We start from the raw sequence: 26,011 nt of genomic DNA, 5'->3' as shown, positions 1-26,011 counted from the left end.
TCGCGTCGAGCTTCTTTCCCTCGCCGTACGGAGGTGATGTCGATGCCCCCCCCCCCGCCTACTTCCTGGCTGCCGCCGAACGTCTGAATCCGGGGTCGGCTGTGCTCCAAGGCATAGACGGGCCGCGTCGGGGACCCGGTACTTTTCGTATCGGTCCCTTTTTGCCGGCGTCGGACGGGTTCTTGAGGGAGAGATCCTCATCCCTGATGTCATCCAGTAGAGGTACCGCGAGAACCGTCTTCCTCTTGGGTTCTCGACGTTGATACAGGAACAACTCCTCTTCGTGGCAGAGCTGGAAAAGCTTGGATGCCCTGGAGATCATCGCATGGAAGGATCCAATCTCATCGGGCGGGGAAGCCCAGGGAAGCCCGGTTGGGGGGGGGGGGGAACGACGGGAAGTTCCACCCCGCCGTCGCCACCCTCGTCATCCGTGCCCGTCATGGCCGTGTCCGTGTCATCCCCGCAGACGGGGAGGAGGGTTGAGCAGGCCTCGAGGGCTGGAAGGGTGCAGGAGGATGTGTTCTCCTCTTGGGTGGTGGACCTAGACGGCACTGCCCCTGGCTCCTCCGTCGGGCCTGGTTCCCGGCTCCCCCGTCGGGGGTAAAGGCAATCTAGTCCTTATTTCAGAGCATAAGGATTGTATTGCCATCAAAATGGCCGCCGAGTTGTCCTGCGGCACTGGCTGCGACGGGCACGACGGTTGGTCTGGGGTCCCGTTGGAGCCGCAGTCACCACACCCGTCGGGATGCCTCTCGACGGGCTGGTCCTCCATGCCTGCGTCGTGGCTCTCGGGGGCTTCGACAGAGGTTGTGTCTGAATCCACGACGGCCACTGGTCCCCCCCCCCCCTCTTCCCCCACCGGGGCTTTCGTGGGGGTTCTTTCGATGGGCTTGAAAGATGCCTCCCTCCGTGGTGGCAGGGAGACTCTGGGCCCCGAGGCCACTACCACAGGTGTAACCTCTGCAGGCTGTGCCAGGGTTGCCAAGACCTCCTCAATAGAGGCCTTGGCTGGGTGAATCAAGGCCTTAGTCACCGACTGCGTGCTTGTGGCCTTCACCTTGGGGGAGGGCTCCCCGCCTCGCTCCCCCTCAGCCAAAATCTTCGAGATCGACCGGGGCCTCTTCAGAAGCTTGGCCGGGTTCTCGGATTTACTCTTACCCGAGCCAGAGCTTTGGCTCGTGGTCGATGGCGCTGGGGAGGATGCGCCCTGCCTGGCAGCCGAGGAGCCTGACCGTTCGGCGCTCCGGTGCCCGCGGACTCGCGATGCTAAGCCTTCTGTTGGGCCCCCGTCGCCGGGACACCCTCACAGGACTTAGAAGACAGCTTGGATTTCTTTTCACCTGCCGGACTCTTTCCTTCCAGCCAGTTGGCGAGACGAAGATGGCGGTCCCTCATGGTCCGCTCCGACATGTTCCAGCAAAACGCACAGTGCTCCTCCATGTGCGTTTTGTCCTCGTAAAGACAGTAGAGGACTAAGGAACGCTCGTCTTCCTTGAACACGTTCTGCAGCTGGCATCAAGGGCAGTCCCTGAACAGCTTCCCGGGTGTCGAGCTCCCTTTCTCCTGGGCCATGTCCGGGGTAGGCCTCAAACTTCTGAAATCCTCCAAAAGCGTCGTTCGACGAAATCTTCACCCTTGAGGGGTGTAGAAACTTCGGAAACGGGTCCCCGTTGATCGGATGTAAAGACGGTGGAGCTTGAGGCTCAATTTAACCGAAAAATTAGAAATTCTCTTTGAAAAAGCGCAAAATCACAGTAAAGCTCGAGAGCTACAGCATGAGGACTCCCAACACTTGAACGTGCGGTAAATATCTGAGGATGGCTGCCGGAGGCGGGGCTTAGGGAGAGGGCAGTCATTGGCTGTGGGCAGTATGACCCAGAGATCAGTGATTGGTTACTACTAGGAAAGACAGATCAGAAACAAAACTGATAATGATTTTTTTCTGTACCGAGGATTCCCAGCCTGACGACTGGGAATATTCATGAGCATGTGAATCCATGCCAGGCCCCATGCTGGAGAACTCTTACCTCCTCACCAGGCCCACCTTCAGGCGAACAGGTTGTGCAGCACTGCTTCGCCGACTCTGGACTCCTCCCTGAAATCCCGGTCGACGCAGTAGAATCTCGTGAAGGTGCGAGTCGACCTCCGCGTAGCAGCCCTGCAGATGTCCAGCAGGGGCACACCAGACAGGAACGCCGTGGTAGCATCGATCGCTCTGGTCGGCTGGGCAACGGTCAGTTTGCCAACCGGTGACAGTGCATGATGCAGCCAGAGAGCCATCTGGAAATGAAAGCCTTCGAGGGAGCCATCCCTTGGTTAACAGGTCCAAAGTTCACAAATAGCTGTGATGTCTTCCGAAAACTCTTTGTGCGTTCCACCTCGAACTTCAGCGCTCGAGCTACATCCAGCAAGTGCAAAGTCCTCTCGGCCCGTGACAAAAGCGACGGCGCAAAGAAAACTGTCAACACCAAGGGCTCGTTGAGATGGAAGTCAACGGCACCTTGGGCATGAAGGAGGGGTGCGTCCTCAGCACCACCCTCGTTTCGTGAAAAGTCAAGTATGTAGGCTTGCAGGATAGGGCCTGGATCTCTCCCACTCGTCGTGCGGAGGTGATGGCCACGAGAAAAGCTGTCTTCCACTACAAGAACTTCAACTGTGCTGAATGCAGAGGCTCTAATGGTGGCCCCATGAGCCTGGTCAGCACCACTTTGAGCTCCCACGCCAGGGCCGGAGCCTTCACCGGCGGGAATGAACGGAACAGTCCCTTCATAAACTTTCACCAGGCGATGAGACCACAGAGATGATCGTCCCGCAGTTCTGTTGAAGCGGGATATTGCTGCCAAATGTATGATGGAGGCGTGAGCTAGCCCCGCCTTGGCCAGCGACAGCAGGTACGGCAGCACTTGCGGGCCGTAATTCGCAGAGGGTTAATCTGTGCACGGCACCAGACAGAGAACCTCTTCTATTTGTGTCCATAGCACGAGAGTTGAGGACATCCTGGCCTTCGTAAGCACCTCCTTGCAGTCCACCGGAATATCGTACCCTCCAAACTTGTGCTGCAGGAGCCAGGCCTGCAAGTTCAACGACCCCGGGTCGTGATGAAGGATGGCATCTCGTTCTCTGGAGAGAAGGTCCGCGTCCGTCAGCAGCTTGACTGGTTGGGGGGGTGGGGACGCTGACAAGTCCAGAAACATCCAGGAACCAGATCTGCCTCGGCCACGCTGGTGCGACGAGGATCATCCTTCACCGGGACTTCTTGAGTTGGTTGATTAGTCACAGCAGCAACGGCAATGGGGGCGGGGGGGGTTGGGGGAACCTTTACAGGAACAGGCCGTCCCAGGAGAACGAGAAGGCATCACCCATGCTCCTTGGCTGGGGAAACCTGCTGGCGAACCTCTGGCACTTGGAGTTTGTCGCCGTCGCGAACAGATCGATCTGGGGGTTGCCCCATTGTTGAAAGTCGATCCATTTGATCCCGACGCAGTTTCCACTTGTGGCACGAGCGCAGCTCCCTGCCGAGTGAGTCAGCAATGGTATTCTTTATTCCTGTCAGATGGAAGGGCACCAGAAACATCCCCGGGCGACGGGCCAGTGCCACAGATCATGGGTCTCCTTGGATAGGGCTGGGGATCTGGTGCCTCCCTGCTTCTGGATGTAGAAGATTGTGGTGGTGGTGAAAATCCTCACCACCTTGCCCTTGAGGGACGGGAGGAACGACCTGAGGGCCCAGAACATGGCTCGGAGCTCCAGGATGTTGTGGAGTGCCCTCTCCTCTGGGAGGCAAAGGCCTCTTGCGTGGAGATCTCCAGTGTGCGCTCCCCATCCCTGCAGGGAGGCATCAGTCGTCACCGTCTCCTCATGTGCCGGGGTCTGAAAGTCTGTGCCCGCCGCCAGATGCACGTGGGTGCCCCACCACCGAATTGCTTGGCGTAAGACCTTGTTGAGCTGGATCTTGTCCTCGAAGCTGCCCGCCGCTTGCATCCAACGGGCGTCGAGGAACTCTTGTAGAGGAAGCCTCCGCAGCCTGCACAGGCGATGTTCCGCTGGATCTTCCGTCGGGGCTACAGGCAACCTGGTCCTCATCTCCGTACATAAGGCCTGGATCGCCATCAAGATGGCTCCCGAGTTGTGCTGGGGCTTGGGTACCGGCTGCGACGGGCGCAACGGTTGGGGAGTGGAATCCTCCGTCTCCACGGGAACATCGTCGGCGCCACCCTCGCTCTGTTCATCCGCTTCATCGGGAGCCCTCCTGTGGGACTGGACCTCCTCGAACTTGAGGACCTTCATGACCCCAGCCAGCTCCTCCTTAGAGGCTGAATCCGTGTCTGTGATAGCCACCGCCCCCCCCCCCTTTCCACCGGCGTTCTCACAGGGGTCTCATCGATGGGCTGAAAAGATTCCCTCCGGGGTGGCAGGGAAACTCTGGGCACCGAGGTCGCCTCCACAGGCTCTGCAAGGGCCGCCACGACTCCCTCGATAGAGGCCTTAGCCAGGTGAATCAGGGCCTTAACGACCTTAGACGTGCTTGAGGCCTTCACCTTGGGAGGGCATGGGGGCGGGGGGTGGGTCACTACCTCGCTCCCCCTTGGCTGTTTCCGTCATCAACTGGGGCTTCTCCAGAAGCTTACCCGGGTTCTCCGACTTATTGTTTCCCCAAGGCAGTGCGCTGGCTTGTGGTTGATGGCATCGGTGAAAGCACGCCCTGCCTGGCAGCTAAGGAGCCTAACCGTTCGGCGCTCCCGGTGCCTGCGGACTCGCGGTGCTTAGCCTTTGGTTGGGCCCCCGTCGCCGGAGCACCCTCAAAGGACTTAAAAGACCGCTCTGACCTCTTCTTCTCACGTCCTTCCAGCCAGTTGGTGAGGCGGAAACGCCGATCCCTCATGGTCCGTTCTGACAAGTTCTTGCAAAACGCAGTCCTTCTCCACATTTGTCTTCGTGCAGGCAGTAGAGGCATCTAGAATGTTTGTCCTCCTTGAAAACATTTCTGCAATCCGCATCCAGGGCAGTTCCTGAACAGCTTGGATCCGGGCGTCGAGTTTCCTTTGTCCTGGGCCATGTCCACGAGGTAGGCCTCACGTCTTCTGGAATCCTCCAAAAGCATAATACGAGAACTTCGCCCTTGAGAGGTGTAGAGAAATCCGAAACGGGTCCCCGTTGATCGGAAGTAGAAACGGTGGAGCTTGAGGCTTGATTGACCGAAAAAATGAGATAAAACTCCTTGAAAAGAAAAAAAAACCTAAACACAGTAAAAGCTCGAGAGCTATAACACAAGGACTCCCAACACTTGAACGTGCGGTAAAAATCTGAGGATGGCTGCAAGGGGAGGGGCTTAGGGAGAGGGCAGTTATTGGCTGGGGGCAGTATGACCCCAGAGACCAGTGATTGGTTACTACTAAGAAAGAGTTCAGAAACGAAACGGATACCGATTTTTTTCTTTACCGAGGATTCCCAGCCTGACGGGGAATATTCATGAGCATGTGAATCCATGCCAGACCCCATGCTGGAGAACGTTGGTGTAAGTGTCTGCCAGTGGGTTAGGGTTTTCTAGCTCTTTTAGGATGTTAAATAATTCTTTGGTACTGGATGCTGCTTGGCTTATTCTGTTATTAAAGGTTTCTTTTTTAGTGCAGATTCTCATTTTTGTAGGTGGCAGTGATAATGCTTAGGTTTGTTTCGTTTTCAAGGAAGGGGGAGGATTTCCAAAGTTTCTAATTTTCTCTTTTCTGTACGTAGTACTTTAAGTTCAGGAGTGAACCAAGAGTTCAAATGTGCTCTAGGTTTGCATTTGCATAGTTTTAGTGGGGCAATGGTGTCTATGGCTTTAGTCACTGAGTCATTGTAAATGTCAACTAGTAGGTTAGGGTCATTCGTTGCCAGTGATGCATTGTGCGGGGATTATCAAAGGTATTAAAGTCCCCGCCGTGATATTGCTTTTGTTCCTGGTGAGACAGGGTGGTGCAATAGTAGGCTTTTTCATCTCCAAGTTGTTAACATTAAGTTCTATGGAGAGGAGTTGATGGTCGGACCACACGAGTGGTCCGAGTCAGTTAGGGTAATGTTGCAATTATTATCTGCTACCCAGTGAAGTGTCCTACCTTTCTCATGGGTAGATTTGGTACCTTTGTGTGAAACCTTGTTCAACTAGTGCATTAGCTAGAGAAATGGCGTGTGGGTCATTGTTGTCATTGTAGCCAAGGTTGAAGTCACTGAGGATAATGCTTTGCTCCATGGATTTGGTAGTCAACTGCTAGTGAAGTTATGTCTTCTTCAAAGGACCCAGGTGGATCTGGGGGCCTGTAGAAAAGGAGGATAGAGATGGTATTTTTAGGCGAGGTTTGGAATTTAGCTGAAAGTACTTCACAAGATGCCATAGAGGTAGAGGTGGTTAGCCTCATGTTGAAGGTGGATTTGAAGAGGATAGCTGTTCCTCCTCCTCGAGCATTAGGTCTGTCATTTCTGATGATAGAATAGTTGTCAGCGACAGCAAGTGTTAGAGACGGTCCTGCTGCGTCGTGCAGCCAAGTTTGTCACCGCAAGGAAGTAGAACTTGTTCAGTATGTCGTCACCGATCTCGGTTGCGTGGGCAACAAGGGACCTGGCATTGAGGAGTGCCCCTTTTATACGCTGCTTCTGTATACTTTTCTGGGTCAAACTGGAGCTAATAGCAACTGTCCGATTCGTTGTGGTGGTGAGGGTTTTATTGCGCATAGGCATGTCATTAGTGGGTTCTGTAAGTAGTGTGCAAGATGAATTATGGTTATGTTTGGCTGGTGAGTACAAGTTGGAGGGTAATCTACTACCTAGTCTATTATTACGCTTCGATATGTGTGTGTTAGTGGTAAGTGCATCTGTTCCAGGATGTGGCTTCTTGACAGCTGTTGGGTAAGCCATGCAAAATGGAAGTACCATGATTCACGTTAGGAGTGGTGAGTGGGTATAGCGTAGGTATAAATGAGGTGGGCTTTATTCTGGAGTCCCAATTAGTGGGAGTGAGTGCTGGTAAAAATAGCATAGGCGGGATCATACATATTGTAATGTGAGTGGCAATGGAGGGGCTTAGGTCCCATAGGTGCTCCATGTTGGAATTGTCTAACATGAGGCCAAATGGCGATAAGTACACAGAAAGCTAGTCATGTCACCTAACTAATGTGAATGTATAAAGTGCATCGTAGGATCATTCCAGTATAGATAAATAGTAATAGGCTCTGTTCATATTATGGGTGGATATCCAGGACAGTACATTGGCAATGTGGACAGGATCAATACAATGAGGATGACGTGGTGGTCTGGTGCGGACTAGTGGGCATATCAAGTTTAAACTTGATTTCAGTGCAATAGGGCACGTATAATTAGTCTACTTCAATTAGAGTAAGGGAAGCAGGATAAGCTGTTTCAATCAATAGGCTAGTTCATAACAGTATGGAGAAACGGAATAGACTAGTTAAACAGTAGCTATCCCAAAACAGTATGGTGAAGAGGAATAGGCTGAGTCAAACAGTAGGCTAGTTCAAAGACAAAGGGTGTATCAAAAATAGGCTTGCTTATATGCTAGAGGACAGTAAGGCTGGCAATGGGTAATTGGCAAGGTAGACTGGACCAACAGGCCTCGTTAGTGCCATCTAAAGCAGTGGGGACAGTAGTATATGCAAATCAGGTAGAGCAAATGCAGTAAATTTAATAAGCAAGTCTGATGCAAATGGTCACCTGGGCAGAAAGGAATAGAATCAGTGATCTGTCATGGTAAAGTTTTACAGGTGGCCTAGGAGTGCAACAATGTTAATGGGATGTATAATGCGGCGGATCGTTCGCTCATGTAACCAGCAATGTTCACATTTAGTACTCTGGTACGAAAGGCACGCTTAATGGTTGGGTCCATTGCCGTGGCGTGAACGTGTGCATTTATTGTATATAGACAGTCTGGCAAATGAGTTGCTTGTGCTGAGTAGCGCTAGTTATTGCAACAGACTTAAGAGGCAAAGGCACGTCACTGGGCTCAGGCATTCAGGCAGTCAATTAAGAGTCTTACCATTTGCTATCGTAGTCAGAGCATACGGGCAGCATGACGGGCCTCTCGGCGCATCGGGCAACGACAGGCACGGACGGGTGATGGCCTTATTCTTGAGGCCTTAGCAGGAGGAGGCCAGCTTCCACCTCCGGTCGCTCACTATTGGCTTTGTAGCCATAGTGGAGCAGATTGCGAGGCAACCAACATCAACAAAACATGATCCAGGTAGGCGGCGGCCATTTTACGGTGCGGCCAAGTTCAATGAAGCTCCTCGTGGCAAATGGAGGCAGAATCTGGCCCAGTAGAGCCACAACTAGGCACAGACAAATAGACCTTGAAATGGAAGCCTTGGACAGGGCCTTCCCATGGTTCACAGGACCAAAGTTCACAAACCGATGGGAAATCTTGCGAAATCCCTTCGTGCACGTCACGTAGAACTTCAAGGAACAAGCAAAGTCCAGCTAGTGCAAGGCCCTTTCAGCCCGTGACGAAGGTTTTGGGGAAAAAATACGGTCCCCCCAAATGCTTGCTGAGGTGGTATTCTGACGGAAACTTCTGCATGAAAGAGGAGTGCATCTGAAGCACCACCCCTTAATTCGTGGAAAGTCAGGTATAGTTGCTTGCAGGATATTGCATGGACCTCCCCCACCCTCCTAGCAGAGGTGATGGCCACAAGGAAAGCAGTTTTCCATGAGAGGAACTTGAGGGGCCTGATGAATTGGCTCGAAGGGGCCCCCCACCCCCACGAGCCTCGTCTGAACCACTTTGAGTTCCCACGCTGGGGCAGGAGCCTTCATCGGTAGGAAAGATCGAAAAAGTCCTTTGAGGAACTCCTTGATGAGTCAAGTTCTTCCCAGAGACCTGGCATAGCGGGAGATAGCCACCAGATGAACCTTGATAGAAGTGTGTGCCAGGCCGGCCCTGGCGAAGGAGTGGAAGTATCTGAGAATTTGCGGGGCCGTAACCCTCAGCGGGGTAATCTTCTGCAACCGGAACCACATAGGGAAACACTTCCACGTCGACAACGCCCTGGCGAAGATCTCGGTAGTCCACAGGCAACTCATACAAACTCTAGGGCTGCTGGAACCAAGCCCTCAAGTTTAGTGATCCTGGGTCGTGATGCAGGATATGAGAAGATCAGAACTACCGGCAGCTTGACCGGGGCGATGCTGACAGACTGATGGTTCAGATACCAAATCCGCCTCAGCCTCACTGGGGCGATGAGTATCATACTGAATTGGTGAGTGTGTTTGACTCATGAGGAAACATGTACAGGAACAGTTTTACAAAGGTAGCGGGCGCCCCTCTCTCGCAAGAACAGACATGATAACCTGTTCAGTGGTTATTAACCACTTGAGAGTTCGCAGCCACTGCTTTTACTCACTGTGCCTTTCACAGATGGGAAATATCCATTTGCATATCCGTCTTTGTCCTGCCCAGGGGCAGTCCAGCACCGAAATGCAATGGCAATTCCAATCTGAACGAGAGTACCACCAGCAACCCCATACACGTGTTTCACCCTTGTTGGGGATCATCAGTGAGGTGAAGCTGATGCCTCTCTAAGCACAGTGAGAGGGAGTCCACGTCTGGTTGCCCCCAGGAGACCTAGGGTTACCAATCCCAGGTTCCTTATAAAATAGTTTTACAAAGGTAGCGGGCGCCCCTCTCTCGCAAGAACAGACATGATAACCTGTTCAGTGGTTATTAACCACTTGAGAGTTCGCAGCCACTGCTTTTACTCACTGTGCCTTTCACAGATGGGAAATATCCATTTGCATATCAGTCTTTGTCCTGCCCAGGGGCAGTCCAGCACCGAAATGCAATGGCAATTCCAATCTGAACGAGAGTACCACCAGCAACCCCATACACGTGTTTCACCCTTGTTGGGGATCATCAGTGAGGTGAAGCCGATGCCTCTCTAAGCACAGTGAGAGGGAGACCACGTCTGGTTGCCCCCAGGAGACCTAGGGTTACCAATCCCAGGTTCCTTATAAAATAGTTTTACAAAGGTAGCGGGCGCCCCTCTCTCGCAAGAACAGACATGATAACCTGTTCAGTGGTTATTAACCACTTGAGAGTTCGCAGCCACTGCTTTTACTCACTGTGCCTTTCACAGATGGGAAATATCCATTTGCATATCAGTCTTTGTCCTGCCCAGGAACAGGCCTTCCCACAGGAAAGAGAAGGCATTCCCCCAGTTGGTGGAATCTGCCGGCAAACTTCTATCATTTGGAGTTTGCCACTGTTGCAAACCACGCAATCTGGGGCCTGCCCCACTTGAAGATGCGGTCCACCTGGTCTTGCCGAAGTTTCCACTTGTGGCAGGAGCAAACGCCCTGCTGAGGGGTTCTTGACTCCCGCTAGGTGAAGAGGAACATCTTTAGTCCAACGGCCAGCGTCGCAAGTCCTGCACTTCCTGGGAGAGCGCTGGGGATCGAGTACCCGCCCCGGATTCCTGATGTAGAACATTGTGGTGTTGTCTGAAGATCCTCACCACCTTGCCCTTCAGAGACAGAGACATGACTTAAAGGCCCAGAACACTGCCTGTAGCTTCAGGATGTTGATATGAAGATTCTCCTCTTCCGGCAGCAACAAGCCTCTGGCGTGCAGATGTATGGTGTGGGCTCCCCAGCCTTCCAGGGAAGAGTCTGTGGTGACTGTCTCCTGGTATGGAGGGTTTTGAAACCCTGTGCCTCAGGCGATGTTGGAGCAGACGCCCCACCACCTTATCACCCGACAGAACTCGCCCAGCATGATCTCGTCTGCGAAGCTTCCGGACACCTGCATCCAGTGAGCGTCCAGGAACTCCTTAAGGTTGCATCTGTAACCTGCAGAGCCGGATGAGGTAGATGCAGGACATTATGCAGATCAACAACTTGATGATTTGCACCGTGGCAATCTACACATCGACAACCGTCGATGCACCTTCCCTTGAATGGCCACTACCCTCTCCTCATAGGGCGACGCTAGGCAGGACAACATATTGAGTCTGGCTCCTAAAACAGCGCATTCTGCGATGGTGGCCAACTATCTGACGTCCTGCTTATCTGGGATTCTGCATCTGTCAGTAGCTGGACGGTCGCCTCTGTGTGTCCGACAGCCAACTGCTGTGAGCAGGCCTGGATGAGCCCGTCGAGATATGGGTATACCCCGCAGACCGAGCACATGTTGCAACAGAACCATCCTGAACTATTGTGATGTTTAAGTACTTGTTGAGATGTCTTAGGTCTAGGATGGGCCTCCAGCCCCCTGTCTTCTTTATGACCAGAAAGTATCTGGAAGAGACTATGGCGCCCCAGTCTCATTGGGGAACCAGTTCCATCACCCCTTTCTGCAGCATGGCCCCTATCTCTTCCAGGAGCTGAGGAATGTGCTGCTCCAGAAGGGACACCGGAGGGATCCATGGACACCTGCATTGAAACTCCAGGGTGTGTCTGGGCAAAAGCGTCCAGTAGGTGGTGATCTCCTTCCACTCGCCGACAAACCTAGTCAGCCAGCTGCCCACCAGGATGCACGTGTGGGGGGCTGACGTCCCGGTTGGTTCAGGCCTGTTTTGGGGCTGGTGTCCTGCCCTGCGGGTGACTGACACTGTCCTCCACTACCGTAGGCCTGGGAACGGCCTCTGCAGGCTTCCTTGGTGGTGGAGACCTGCTTGGCTTTCCCCTGGAGGAGAGAAAAGAAGAGCGCTGCTGTTGGGGAGTGCCAAAGGAAAAGGCTGGCTGTGTTCGCCTTGATGGCCTGGTGGGACTAGACTACCTTCCCAAACAAGTTCTTTCTGTTGAAGGGCATGTCCAACACCTTTGCCTGGACTTCCAGCTGGAAATACATGGCCTTCATCCAGCCTTGCCAAGGAAGGCAGACACCGTTCCCCATCTGCCGTAACCATGTGTCTGCGAAGTCCAACGCCACTAATGGCGTTAGACGCAAATTTCCCCTCCTGGAAAAGAGCAATAGCCTCCATCATCTCGGAGGAACTCCAAAATAGGGCCCAGCTTGTACCACAGCTCCAGATTGTACATGGCTAGGATCGCCAGTGCGTTGGCTGCCTTGATAGTGGCCACTGTGGTGTGAATCACCTTCCTTCCTATGTAACTTCTTCCCCTCGCTTTCTGGAAGGACCGAAGACTAGGCGGGTTGTTAGACCGATTCGGTGGTATCGTCGGCCATGAGGAAACAGACAATGGTTGCAACCTCAGGCACTTGGGTGCGGAGTCCAGCACCAGATACTTCTCCAGCCTATCCAGTTTGGCTGTAGCCGCGCAAGGGTTCTTCATGAGGGCCAGGCCCTCTTCCCACATGTCGTCCAGAAGAGGCAACACCACTATAGTCTTTCTCCCGACCTCTCGCCTCTGGTATAAGAAATGCTCCTTCCTGGTTTCTTCAGGCACAAGATGAAAAAGCGCAGAGACTCTGGTTATCATTGTGTACTGAAGGTTAGGCTTACCCCCCCTCTCTCCCCTCAAACTGACTGTAGAAAATAGACCCCACTCCGCTCTAACCAAATGTAGATAACTTACCGTGTTGATCAATGACTCAATACTGCGGAGATCAGAAATATAGTGCCTTTTTTCAGAAAAGCGCTTTAAAGGCGATCTATTTTGTGGTGTCAGAATGTTGTGCATAGTACAGAATATGTTTAGTACATGTTTATCATAAATGATTAAACAATACAGATTCGAAATTGAGCAGGGACCAAGTTTTGGGAAAAAAAAAAAGTTGGTCAGGCATTTTGTAATGTGGTCGGCCATTTTTGATAAGACAAGTCAGGCAACCCTAACATGGATGCTTGAGCATACAAAATAGTTGATTTGATGAGGTCAGTGGATAACTTTTTCTCCATATAAGTTCATGAAGAGGCCACTGGTGTAGAATGAGTTAGATGAAAGCCGATTAGACTGGGTCTGAACGACAGCTAAGGCAACAAACCCGGGATTGGAAAAGGGGTTGTCTTCAAATACCAAAGTCAATGAGGATGTCTTATGATGATCATTGCATTACCTCACCTTTCTAGATTGTATAAAAGGGGACGAGAGCTCAGGGAAAGTTGGGAGTTCCCGATTGTTCCTCTGGATCGCCGACACCAAGGTGTGCCAAGAGACCCATCCCTTGGCTGAGCTAGCGGAATAGGAAAACTAGGCCCTGCGTCGCCGTCACAGTCGTCGCCCTCCTCTTCCATGTCCTCATGGACTGTGTGCAAGGACTCCTGGTCCTAGTCGTCTGGACAAGACCTCCATGGCTTGAGAGGGCTGTTTCGAAGCCTCCTCCCCCTGAGCTCCTTAGGCTGCAAGGATACCATCTGTGCTGCAGGTGCTACCTTCACAGGGTCAGCTCCTTTAGCAGTCCTGAGAGCAGCTGCCATCAACTATCATCAAAGTCTTAGTCTGCGCCGATTGCGCCTGCTTGGGCAGTTCAGCCTTTTCCTCTGTCCGCGGCTTCTCTGACTTCTCCTGCAGTTTAGCCGGGGTAGATTTCCTTTTTGAGGAGGAGCTTGATTGCCGGATGGCAAGGGAGGTGGATGGTGAGGTCAGTCGCACCCTATGCATCTTGGGGCCCGCTTCCGCAGCGCTTCAGTGGACTCGGACTTGCGGTTCTTTGCCTGGTCTTGGGCCCCCACGGATGAGATGCCCTCAAAGGACGTAGAAGACTGCTCCTCGCAATGGCCGGTCCTGGGTGAGGCATGGCCCTGCTTGGGGCAAGGGGCAGAGGCCTTATTTTTAAGTCACGCCGCCAGTATAGCGTGCTGTCCCTCGTCTTCTTGGAGAACCCGAGGCAAATCTCTCACCACTTCCTTATGGTCTGGGTGTAGGCAGTAGAGGCATTGTAGTTATTCTTCCACAAACACGTTCCGTAGCCCGCACTTTGTGCAGGACTTGAAGAGGTACCTTTCCGCCTCCTCGGTAGCAGGGCACGAAGTAGGCCCAATGGCCTTCTGCAAACTTTGACGATCTTTACCCTTGAGGGGCGCTGAAATTCACAATGGATCCCTGCTGTCGGCAGATGGAGAAAAGAGCACAGGCTCTTTTTGTAACAAAAATCAAAGCTTTATCAATCGAAAAAAACGGAAAGTAGCTTGCAGTGCAAACTCGAGGACTAACACCGAAGCGTGCGGTAAAAATCTGAAGATAGCTGGCAGAGGAGGGGCTTAGGGAGCGGGCGGTCATTGGAGGGGGCAGTATGACCCAGAGGACAGTGATGGCAAAAGAAAAAAAAAACAGTCACTTACAAACTGTATTTCTCCTTTACAACCAGAAGATTCTCAGCCCAACGACAGGGAATATTCAGGAGCATGTGAATCCATGCCAGAGCCCATGCTGGAGTACATGTGTTTCTTAGGATTCAAAGCAGTTTATGGGCATTTACCCCCATTCACCCCCGACCCCCGCTCCAACCACCCCTCATCATTCATGGTCCTTTTCAGGCAGCCGATCGGTCACCCTAAAGCTATGGGTTAGGGTTTCCTCCTTCCGCAAGGTTTGCTATCTGAAGTCTTTGACAATGGCTGACCACTTCCTCCAGGGATTTGGGTGGTGATTAGGGACACCTTGGCAAGCATGCCTTCCCAGGACTTCCAGTTCTTAGCAGCTCCCAGTGTTTCGCAAGCTTTCAGGGCTTGCAGTGCCTTCTTCCAGGCACCCGTCTCCTCAAGGTTTCTCAAGAATTGTGTCTTCCACCAGCTTTGGTCTTTCTCCCTTCATCACTCTCCCCTAGGGCCATAGAAGCAGTATGCAGCAAGTTTACTTTCACCGGAATTTGATGGTTCTTTCCCCCGCCTGACCCCCCCCACCTCACCCCCCCCTGTCCACCCACCCCCCCAACCCCCACCACCCCCACCACGAGTTCTGAAGCCGGAATCTAGGAATGGACATAGTGTTGGCATGGGCCGATCTTAGGGGCCTAGAGGTGGTATGTGGCAGGAGTCTGTTGGAAAGGGAAAGGTAAGCTGGTGCAAGGTGGGCTCTAGCTTTGTGTTAGGGCAAGCGTTTTAAGGGCGATTCTGTGTTTGACCGAACCAGTTAAGGTTACGTCTTGTATCGGATTTGTGCAACTTCCTCGGGATGTTAAGTGCGGCCCTAATAGCGTTATTCTGCGTTACTTGTAATTAGTTCAAGTTTCTCAGACTGGTCCCTAGAAAAAAAGTGAATTACAGTAGTCGATTTTGGACAGGACCAATGTTCTGGCGAGGTTAATGCATTTGGGTGGTGTCAGGAAAGGCCTACAAGCAGTGATAAGCTTGTTAACATGTTAAACTATGTTAAGATGGTGGCATTCATTGCTAGGGTTCATGAACAGGGTCAGACATTTGCAAAAGGCAATTAATTCCTTTTGTGACAGACTGAGTAGTACCCAAGGGGGAGGCTTTTGATAAAATGTGTTGCTAAGTGTGCATTTTCAAAAATATTCATTCAGTAACACTGATCAACACTACACGCTTATCAAACTGGCCCACATGGGCCTAAAAAGTGGCACACTTTGATCAAAACAATCAGGCCCACACTAGTACTTTGTGGTTTTTGTTGTGGCCCTTGGCCGATTGCCCTATAGGCCAGGCCGAGCCTGGGCATGAAGAGCTTCCTTTTGCAGGGTTAGCGAGCTGAGCCACTCATCTAATCTCCGGTTAGCATACTGGTAGTGGCGGGACCAGCCTAGTCTCTGGTGTCTCTTCGCCTCACTTGTTAGGATGCGAGTTCAGTCAACTCATCAAAATAAGCTTTACCACCATCGTGTGAAAGCAAAAGACTGCAGGTTATTCAAAGCACTAGTACCCAAAGGCAAAGCAGTAAATAAACTAACCTTGCTGCCAATGATCATAGCAAAGATGTGTAAGGAATACTTAACCAATGGGAATCAGCGAACCTACTTTTATAGATCCAATGACGGAATGCCCGCACTGAAGAAATTATCTATGTAGTGTTGCAAAGCCCAATCAAAGCAAAAGTAAGGAGACCAATTGATAGTTTCCTATTTGGGAAAGCGGCAAGCCCAATCAAATAGCCTAGGAAGTTTTAAAGCCTTGTCTGTATGGGAAGGGCCAGCATTAATGAGGGTGAAAGCAAAGGTGCTAGAAAAACTGAACGAGGTAGTTTTAGCTGCATCACCGAAGAAATGGGACAAGAGATCTAGCCCCCTTCATAGCCATCATACTCCTGAATGTGGATAGAAAAAATTACAGCTAATGGATATCAATCCAATTAGAATGGTGGACAGGGGAGGCGATACCACTGCAAGCTGGCTTTCAGAAAGGCTGTACATTTGTCCATGCCAGACCCTTTCGCATGCTTTTTCAGATATACAGTAAGCATTCGAATCAAACCTGAACCAAGCAGTAGTCTGGGAGACATGCCCCAGAGTGTCTCGTCCATATTCCAAGCCAGTAAACAATTAACAAACCCTGCGTGAGGATACAACTAGAAAAGTAGATGGGGTAAAAGGGAATATTGTACACCCCAAGTATTACAGTAATGGACATCACCAGACACGATTATGGACCAGGCGAAAATTGAGAATCTGGGCCTCAAAAGAAAGATTCATACCTAGGTCCCCAATGGTGTATCATGCTAAGGTAAAAGCAGCATCATTGCTATACCATCAAAGTGGGCTTGCTGCGATCAGAAGTATTAGTCTTGTCACAGGGCAGCCACATCTTGGTAACCATCAAGATTTTCACTATCTGCAAAGAATATTTTGACTCCAGTGCTTGTGTTAACATTAGCACCTCAATATTCTTTTCTATGAGAAAACAGAGGGAAGTGCTAGTAAGCAAACCCCAAAATAAGAGCAATTTGTGCCAAGGATGTAATCAGGACACCCCGATTTTGCTTTATTTAAAATTGACTCCTTTGCACTAAGTGACTTACGAACTGGAGAATTAGGTAGAGGCTGGCTTTCAAGAGGGAAAGAAGCTGCAATATAGGTGACACTAGGTTCATTTACCTCCAACAGTGTATTAGGACATACAACCGGTTTGGCGATGGTGATACCCGAAACTTCGACCTGGATCTTAGGAATCATGAACAGGTGTCTTAAGGATGGGGGTTGTACTAGGACAAGAGGGTCCATTATTTATTGGTGTGCAAACACTACGAGGTAGTTGGCGCTGGCTCAAGGCATTTTTGGGCCAAGTGGGAAATGGCTGGCACTTCAAGCAGTGTTTTATCAGCTTGGGGAAGCCATCTTAGACAATTATAGTTGCACATTTTACTACAGCAAATGGTTACTCATAATACTTGGCAGCGGTAGGGATTAGCATGGCCATGGGCAGTTAATGGGTGGGGAAAAACAACCAAAAAACTGCACGTTTATGTGTCCCTCCTCAAACGTCAGTTCTACCTATCTGTAGTGCAATGCAATAGTTTCGGATTGTAGATGCACGCGACATCCGTTAGCCCACACTAAAAAGGATATTTCAAGTCACTGTTGAGTTCTGTGACCCTATAAAGGTTGTCTTCAGCTTCGTTCCTCCATTTGATAATGAAACTCCTGTGACTTGCAATATCCCTAATGTACAATGGGGGCATTTTATCATATAAAAGTCCCGGGCAGCTTGAGAGAGGGTAAACTGCCATTTTATTTTAAAGTACATTTTAGGGAATGGGTTTTAAAAATAGTTTTATTGAAATGTCCATTTTGTCAGTCTAAAGGGAGTTAGAAATCCCAAATATGGCTTTTGTGGATTGCACAAAGCTACAACGCCAAAGCCTTCTCGTATCCTACAAACGAAAGACAAGATTTAATTGAAGAAGCAGCTCACTTGCAAAAAATAGTGTTTCAAGAAGCTGTTGTGCCAAATAACGTCCTACACTACATTAATGAAGCGCGCTTCCTTGAGAAAATCTGAAACTGCTCAACTGTGCATGTGCCCATTTCTCACTGCATTTCAATTTGGTATTGCACAACACTTGTGCTCCTTGTTAAACCTACTGGAATGCAGAGAACAAATTATTGCAGGCAAGAAGCATCGAATTTCACGGATTGGGTCGTCACAATCTTAAGCATTATTTTTTGGAACTACCATCGGACCTTTTTCAAAGCACAAGATGAAAAACATGTCTAAGAAAAGTGGATTAAAGGGCTCAAAACTAGAACTGGGCTCCACCAATGATAATGAGATCCCACCTGCACAAGTATAAAATGTCAGTGTGCGCTTAAGGCAACTCTAGTTTAAAGCCCAACTGGGTAACGTGCTTTAAAGTGTTTCATTATCAAACTTTCTGGTGACAAAAACTTACCAGTTGATTTCTCCCCCATCAGTTTTCTTATTCACCAAGTCCTTCCACTGCTGATGAGTGCTTTTGATTACCTCAATTGCAAAATCCTACCACAAAAACAAAAAGATAATTTGTAAAGAAAATGTGTTATACTTCTGTACGCGAAGAGGCCACAAAACTCCCAGAACATGGCTTTAGCTCACGCTTGGTGATTTCATGCAGCACATAAAGCAAACATCCATTGCTCATTAGAGGGCAAAACTTCTTTAAATCTGGTAAATGGATAAGGAACAAGTTACTTAACTGTAACTGTTTTCCAGCATGGGTCTGGCATGGATTCACATGCTCATGAATGTTCCCCGTCAGGCCGGGAATCCTCGGTATAGAAAATCAGTATCAGTTTCGTTTCTGATCTGTCTTTCTCAGTAGTAACCAATCACTGGTCTCTGGGTCATACTGCCCCCAGCCAATGACTGCCCTCTCCCTAAGCCCCGCCCCTGGCAGCCATCCTCAGATTTGGTAGCACGTGAAGTGGCAGTATGACCAAGTGAAGAGCCGCAGAGGGGTAGGCGGGAGGGTTCGAATGTGAATCCATGCCAGACACATGCTAGAGAACAACAGTTACAGGTAACTAACTTGTTCCTTCTCCAGCATGGGGTCTGGCATGGATTCACATGCTCATGAATATAAGAATACATATCAGTATACACATGCACAACCACGGGAGGTGGCAAAAGGCTCAATATCAAGCAATACAACAACTCAACATTAAGCAACTCTTACCTCCTCACCAGGCTCACCTTAGGCGAACAGGTTGCGCAGCACTGCCTGGCCGACTCTGGACTCCTCCCTGGAATCCCGGTCGACGCAGTAGAATCTCGTGAAGGTGTGCGTCGACCTCCACGTAGCAGCCCTGCAGATCTCGAGCAGGGGCACACCAGACAGGAACGCCGTAGTAGCAGCGATCGCTCTGGTCGAATGGGCCCTCGGACGGCCTGGCAACGGTCGGTTTGCCAACCGGTGACAGTGCATGATGCACCCGGAGAGCCATCTGGAAATGGAAGTCTTCGAGAGAGCCTTCCCTTGATTCACAGGCCCAAAGTTCACAAACAGGTGTGATGTCTTCCGAAAACTCTTCGTACAGTCCACGTAGAACTTCAGCGCTCTAGCTACATCCAGCGAGTGCAGTCTCCTCTCAGCCGGCGACGGGAAGAAAACTGGCAACACCAAGGGCTCGTTGAGGTGGAAGTCCGACGGCACCTTGGGCATGAAGGAGGGGTGCGTCCTCAGCACCACCCTCGTGTCGTGAAAAGTCAAGTATGGAGGCTTGCAAGACAGGGCCTGGATCTCTCCCACTTGTCGTGCAGAGGTGATGGCCACGAGGAATGCCGTCTTCCACGACAGAAACTTCAACGGCACTGAATGCATAGGCTCGAATGCCCCCCCCCTTCCAATGAGCCTAGTTAGCACCACGTTGAGCTCCCACGCCGGGGCAGGGGCCTTCACCGGCGGGAATGACAGTCCTTTCATAAATTCCTTCACCAGACGATGAGACCACAAGGACGCCCGTCCTGTAGTTCTGGTGTAACGTGAGACGGCAGCCAGATGTACCTTGATGGAAGCGTGAGATAGGCCAGCCTTGGCCAAAGACATTAGGTACGGCAATACTTGAGGGGCCGTAATCCGCAGAGGGTTAATCTTCTGTGCACGGCACCAGACAGAGAACCTCTTCCATTTATATCCGTAGCACGAGAGTTGAGGATGCCCTGGCCTTTGCAAGAACCTCTCTACAGTCGGCCGGGATGTCGTATCCTCCAAACTCTAGTGCTGCAGGAGCCAGGCCTGCAAGTTCAGCGACTCTGGTTCATGATGAAGAATGGCGCCTCCTTCTCTGGAGAGAAGATCCGCGTCCGTTGGCAGCTTGACTGGTGTGGACGCTGACAAGTCCAGTAGGTCCGGGAACCAGATCTGCCTCCGCCACGCCGGTGCGCCGAGGATCATCCTGCACCGGGACCTCTTGAGCTGGTTGACGAGCCGGAGTAGCAACGGCAACAGCGGGAATGCATAAAGGAACAGGCCGTCCCAGGGGAACGAGAAAGCATCGCCCATGCTCCTCGGTTGGGGAAACCTGCTGGCGAACCTCCGGCACTTGAGTTCGCCGCCGTCGCGAAGAGATCGATCTGGGGTTCGCCCCATCGTCGGTCCACTTGATCCTGGCGCAGTTCCCACTCGTGGCACGAGCGCAGCTCCCTGCTGAGTGAGTCGGCGATGGTGTTTTTTATCCCTGCCAGATGAAAGGGTACCAGAAACAACCCTTTGGCGACGGCCCAATGCCACAGATCCTGGGCTTCCTTGGACAGGGCAGGGGATCTGGTTCCGCCCTGCTTCCGAATGTAAAACATCGTGGTGGTGTTGTCGGTGAAGATCCTCACCACCTTGCCCTTGAGGGGCGGAACGAAGGACCCGAGGGCCCAGAACACTGCGCGGAGCTCCAAGATGTTGATGTGGAGAGTCTTCTCCTCCGAGCACCAAAGGCCTCTCGCGTGGAGACCCCCGGTGTGCGCTCCCCAACCTTCCAGGGAGGCATCCGTCGTCACGGTCACCTGGTGGGCCGGGGCTAGGAAACCTGTTCCCGCCGTCAGATGAGCGCGGACACCCCACCATCGTATCGCCTGACGGAACGCTTCGTCGAGCGGGATCCTGTCCTCGAAGCTGCCAGTCATCTGGATCCAGTGGGCGTCGAGGAATTCTTGCAAGTGCCGCATCCGAAGTCTGCAGTGGGGCACCAGATAAATGCAGGAGGACATCATTCCGAGGACGGACTTGATAGACCTCACTCTGGCCACGTCCGTGGCCAGTAGACGTTGCACCTTTCCTAGGATGGTCCTTATCCTTTCCTCCGACGGTGAGGCCCGCCGCGCCACTGTGTCGAGCTGTGCTCCCAGAAACAGGGCGACTTGCGACGGGACCAGGTGGGATTTTGGAAAGTTGGAGAACCCCAGGTCCGTGAGCAGCTGGACGGTCTTCGCAGTGTGTTCCACGGCGAGCTCCCTTGTCCTTGCCCATAGGAGCCAGTCGTCCAGGTAGGGATAGACGTGGATGCCCTGCAGGCGCAGCTGCGTTGCCACTGGTGCTAGGCACTTGGTGAACACCCTGGGTGCCGATTTTAATCCGAACGGGAGGGCCTTGAACTGGTAGTGCCGCCCTTTGACCACGAACCTGAGGAACTTTCGGTGCCTCTTTAGAATAGGGATGTGGAAGTAAGCATCCTCCAAGTCCAACGACGACAGGAAATCGCCCTCCTCCAGCTGTCCCAGCACGTGCTGGAGGGGGACCATCCAGAACTTCTGTGCCTTGATGTATTTGTTTAGTCGTCGCAGGTCCAGGATGGGACGCCATCCTCCTGTCTTCTTCACGAGGAAGTATCTTGCGTAAACTCTGGAGCCCCGAAGCTCCTTCGGGACGAGCTCGATGGCACCTTTCCTGAGCATCGCCCGTACTTCCAACAGCAGTTGAGGGATGTGATTTTCTTTCCTGGCCACGGGAGGAATGCGGGGGCACCTCTTCTGGAACTCGAGGGCGTGTCCCAGGGCCAGGGCGTCCAGCACCCAACGGTCGGTGGAGATGGACTCCCACACACCGACGAACTTCGTCAGCCGGCCTCCCACCGGGGTGCTTCGGCGGGGGCCCGACCCGACGGTCGGTTCAATCTTGCTTGGAGGCCGCTTTGCCTCCTTGACCACCTTGGCGACAGCGGGATCCACCTGACTTGCCGCGTCCCCTGTAGGCCTCCTGCGAAGAAGACCTTGCCGCTTGACGGTACGTAGAGGAGCTGCTGCCGGCTCCCTTAGAGGCACCCTGTCTGCCTCCGGAGCTCCGAAAGGACGGCCGTCGCTGTTGGAGCACACCCAGTGCACGGGCCGTATCCGTGACCGTCTTGATCGCCTGAAGGGATTCATTAACCGCCTTGCCAAAAAGGTTGTTCCCATCGAAGGGCATGTCCAAAACCTTGGTCTGAACGTCCTGGTGGAAATCGTCGCCTTGAGCCACCCTCGTCGTCTCAGGCAAAATACGTTGCCCAACTGAGGGAAACCGGTGTCTGCGATGTCCGTAGCCACCGTAATGGCGTGGTCCGAGGCAATCTCACCTTCCTGCAATATTTCCAGGGCCTCAGCCCTCTTGGCATCCGGAAGGAAGTCCAACAGAGGGGCGATCTTGAACCACAACTCCGTCGTAGCGTGCTACGATGGCCAGGGCGTTGGCCGCCTTGATGGTCGTCGCTGCAGATGAGATGACCCGTCATCCCATCGCATCCAGCTTCCTACCCTCGCCGTCCGGAGGGGAGGTTGAAGTCGAGGCCGATGCGCCCCCCGCTTTCTTCTTGGCCGGTGCCGAAACGACCGAGTCCGGGGTAGGTTGCGCCCTAAGGCACAAGGGGGCAGCGCCGGGGACCCGGTACTACTTCTCGTACCGGTCCCTCTTCGCAGGAGCCGTGGCAGGGTTCTTGAGGATGGCGAGCCCCTCATCCCAGATGTCATCAAGAAGCGGTACGGCGAGGACCGTCTTCCTTTTAGCCTCGCGTCGCTGGTAAAGGAAACCCTCCTTTTCCTCGGGGCAGAGCTGGAAGAGCTTGGATGCCCTGGAGATCATTGCATGGAAGGATCCAATCTCGTCGGGCGGGGACGCCCGGGCAGGGGGTGACGGGGGGCACGTCCCGTCGTCGTCATCCGTACCCGTCGTATTCGTGTCCATGCCTGTATCATCCCTGTGGGTAGTGGACCGGGGGGAAGGCAGAGAAGGCCGCAGAGGTGGGAGATGAGGCCTAGGATGCATCATCCTCCTCTTAAGTGGTGGCTCCCCGAAGGTCCTGGCTCCAGTTCCTCCGTCGGGTCTGGCTCAGGCACCTCCGTCGGGGGAAGGGGCAACCTAGTCCTCATCTCCGAGCATAAGGACTGGATGGCTGACAAAATGGCCGCCGATGTGTCCTGCGGTGCCGGAAACGATGGGAGCGAGGGCTCTTGAGGAGCCTCGTCTGCATCACCGTCGCCGCCCTCGTCGGGATCCCTCCCGATGGGCTGGGCCTCCTCCACGACTTAGATGAGCTCCTCTTCAGAGGTCGTGTCCGTATCCACGACGGCCACCACCCCCCGCCCTTTCCAACGAGGACTTCGTGGGGGTCTTCTCGATGGGCCTGAAAGACGACTCCCTCCGCGGTGGCAGGAAGACTCTGGTACCTGAGGGCGCCTCCACAGGCTGAGCCAGGGCCGCGGCGACATCCTCAATTGAGGTCTTAGCAGGGTGAATTAAGGCCAACGTCACCTTCTGTACGCCTGGGGCCTTCACCTTGGGGGGCGGGGGGGGAAGGGTCCGAGCCTCGCTCCCCCTCTGCCGGAATCTTCGAGATCGACCGGGGCCTCTCCAGAAGCTTTGCCGGGTTCTCGGACTTCCTCTTACCCGAGCCAGAGCGTTGGCTCGTGGTCGATGGCGCCGGGGAAGGTGCGCCCTGCCTGGCAGCCAAGAAGCCCGACTGTTTGGCGCTGCCGGTGCCCGCGGTGCTTAGCCTTTTGTTGGGCCCCCGTCGCCGGAGCACCCTCACAGGGCTTAGAAGACCGCTCTGACTTCTTCTCGCTTGGCGGGCTCTTACCTTACAGCCAGTTGGCGAGACGGATGTGGCGATACTTCATGGTCCGCTCCGACATGTTCCCACAAAACGCGCAGTCCTTTTCCTTGTGCGTCTTGTCCTCATGGAGACAGTAGAGGCATAACAAATGCTCGTCCTCCTTGGAAACGTTCTGAAGCTGGCATCCAGGGCAGGTCCTGAACAGCTTCCTGGGCGTCAAGCTCCCCTTCTCCTGGGCCATGTCCGGGGTAGGCCTCGGAACTTCTGGAATCCTCCAAAAGCGTAACTCGACGAAATCTTCACCCTTGAGGGGCGTAGAAACTCCGAAACGGATCCCCGTTGATCGGAAGTAGAAACGGTGGCGCTTGAGGCTCTATTTAACCGAAAAAATGAGAATTTCCTGAAAAAGCGCGAAAACGCAGCAAAAGCTCAAGAGCTAAGCACGAGGACTCCCAACACTTGAACGTGCGGTAAAAATCTGAGGATGGCTGCCAGGGGCGGGGCTTAGGGAGAGGGCAGTCATTGGCTGGGGCAGTATGACCCAGAGACCAGTGATTGGTTACTACTGAGAGACAGATCAGCAACGAAACTGATACTGATTTTTTCTATACCGAGGATTCCCGGCCTGACGGGGAATATTCATGAGCATGTGAATCCATGCCAGACCCCATGCTGGAGAAACATGTTAAACACGGGGGTATAGTTCAATGCCATGAATTGAAATTGTTATTTTTTAATACCGGAGATTGGTTTCTAAGCGTGGGTTCGGGATTCCGACCTGTGTTGCGCTTTGTCGTCTTGTTTTGCTTTCATGAAACATGCTGCCCCTGAGCTACCACACACCTCTCCCCACATGACATTTCCTGAATGAGATATGCTATAAATCTGACAGTTTCTGCATTAGTTGTGCATTTAACTATCCTGTGACTGAGGGCGATAGAGAAGTCAAAGTGCAAGTAAAGTGAGCAATACAAGGGGCAACCTAGGCATATGATAATGCAGACGCCGAGACCTACCCAATCCCCCATTTCGTTTCCATTTTATAGTGCAACGTTCACCCGAAAGCATTTGGTCATTCATGAATGAAAACTTGAAAAGGGGATGGCGAGATTTGGTTTATGCAACCAACAGCCATTAATCCGGCGATGAAAGGCGATGAAAGGGAATAGTTTACCTGTAACTCCATTTCTCCAGCATTGGTATCTTTCATGGATTCACATGCTTAGAATATTTCCCGTCGTCAGGCTGGGAATCCTCGGTAAATTATATAGACCTTTTCCATAGGAAATTTTCGACACTTATTCCTATCTACGTCGTTTTGGGCCGCGTACGCCTGCGCCATTAGGACGTAGAGGTGTAAGTAGCCCTGTCCCCGCGGCTCCCTCAGATTTCGACCCCAAAAGTATTCTGGGGGGGGACATCTGGTTTGCATGCCAGGGGAGGCTGGCGGGCGCATGTGAATCCATGAAAGATACCAATGCTGGAGAAATGGAGTTATAGGTAAGAAACTATTCCCTTCTCCAGCATTGTATATTTCATGGATTCACATGCTTAGAATAGATTGTACAGCAGTATCCCCCATAGATGGAGGCGTGTATGCAAACCAATATCCCCATAACCATAATGTATATTTATCATAGCAAAACATCACCGTATAGTATGTTAACAGTGACAACATCACACTTCAAATTACATTAGCCAAAGGATGTGACCCCTTAATTGGGGCTTACCTTATTGAAACAGGTTCCGTAGGACTGCGCAACCCATCTGTGTATCCTCAGCATGTTGCTGCTCGAGGCAATAATGCCGGGTAAACGTGTGTGTGTGGTACCAACCAGGAAGCCGCCTGACAGATGTCTCCCAGCGGAATTCTGGACCACAACGCCGTCGGCGAGGAAGTGGATCTCGTCGATTGGGCCCTTGGACGCTTCTCCAGAGGTTTTCCGGGTATTGAGTGATAAAAGGAAATGGTAGACGACACCCATCGGGCTAGTCCGTGTTTCGAGATCGGCTTACCTTTAGCCGAAGGGCCATAAGCCACAAATAGCTGTCTCGTGTCTCTGAAGCGTTGAGTGCGATGGAGATAAAATTTTAAAGCTCTTTTCACGTCCAATGTATGGAGAGTCTTCTCTGCAACCGAAGGTGTTGGAAAAAACGTTGGCCGCACTATAGAGAGTGCTT

General features: G+C 52.2%; 1 protein-coding gene across 1 annotated transcript in view; it reads right to left on the bottom strand.

The window, feature by feature from the left end:
- Positions 1–26,011, bottom strand: part of PPA1 (inorganic pyrophosphatase 1) — a 399,132-nt gene that overhangs the window by 71,463 nt on the left and 301,658 nt on the right. Inside the window, exon 8 of the mRNA XM_069610510.1 lies at positions 18,232–18,317. Within this exon, the coding sequence (XP_069466611.1) occupies positions 18,232–18,317 (86 nt within the window). The remainder of the gene's footprint in view (positions 1–18,231; positions 18,318–26,011) is intronic.

This window comes from Ambystoma mexicanum, chromosome 8 (assembly GCF_040938575.1).
Source record: "Ambystoma mexicanum isolate Mex_15411 chromosome 8, UKY_AmexF1_1, whole genome shotgun sequence".
NCBI lineage: Eukaryota > Metazoa > Chordata > Amphibia > Caudata > Ambystomatidae > Ambystoma > Ambystoma mexicanum.
This window is presented reverse-complemented; position numbering and strand designations above follow the sequence as displayed.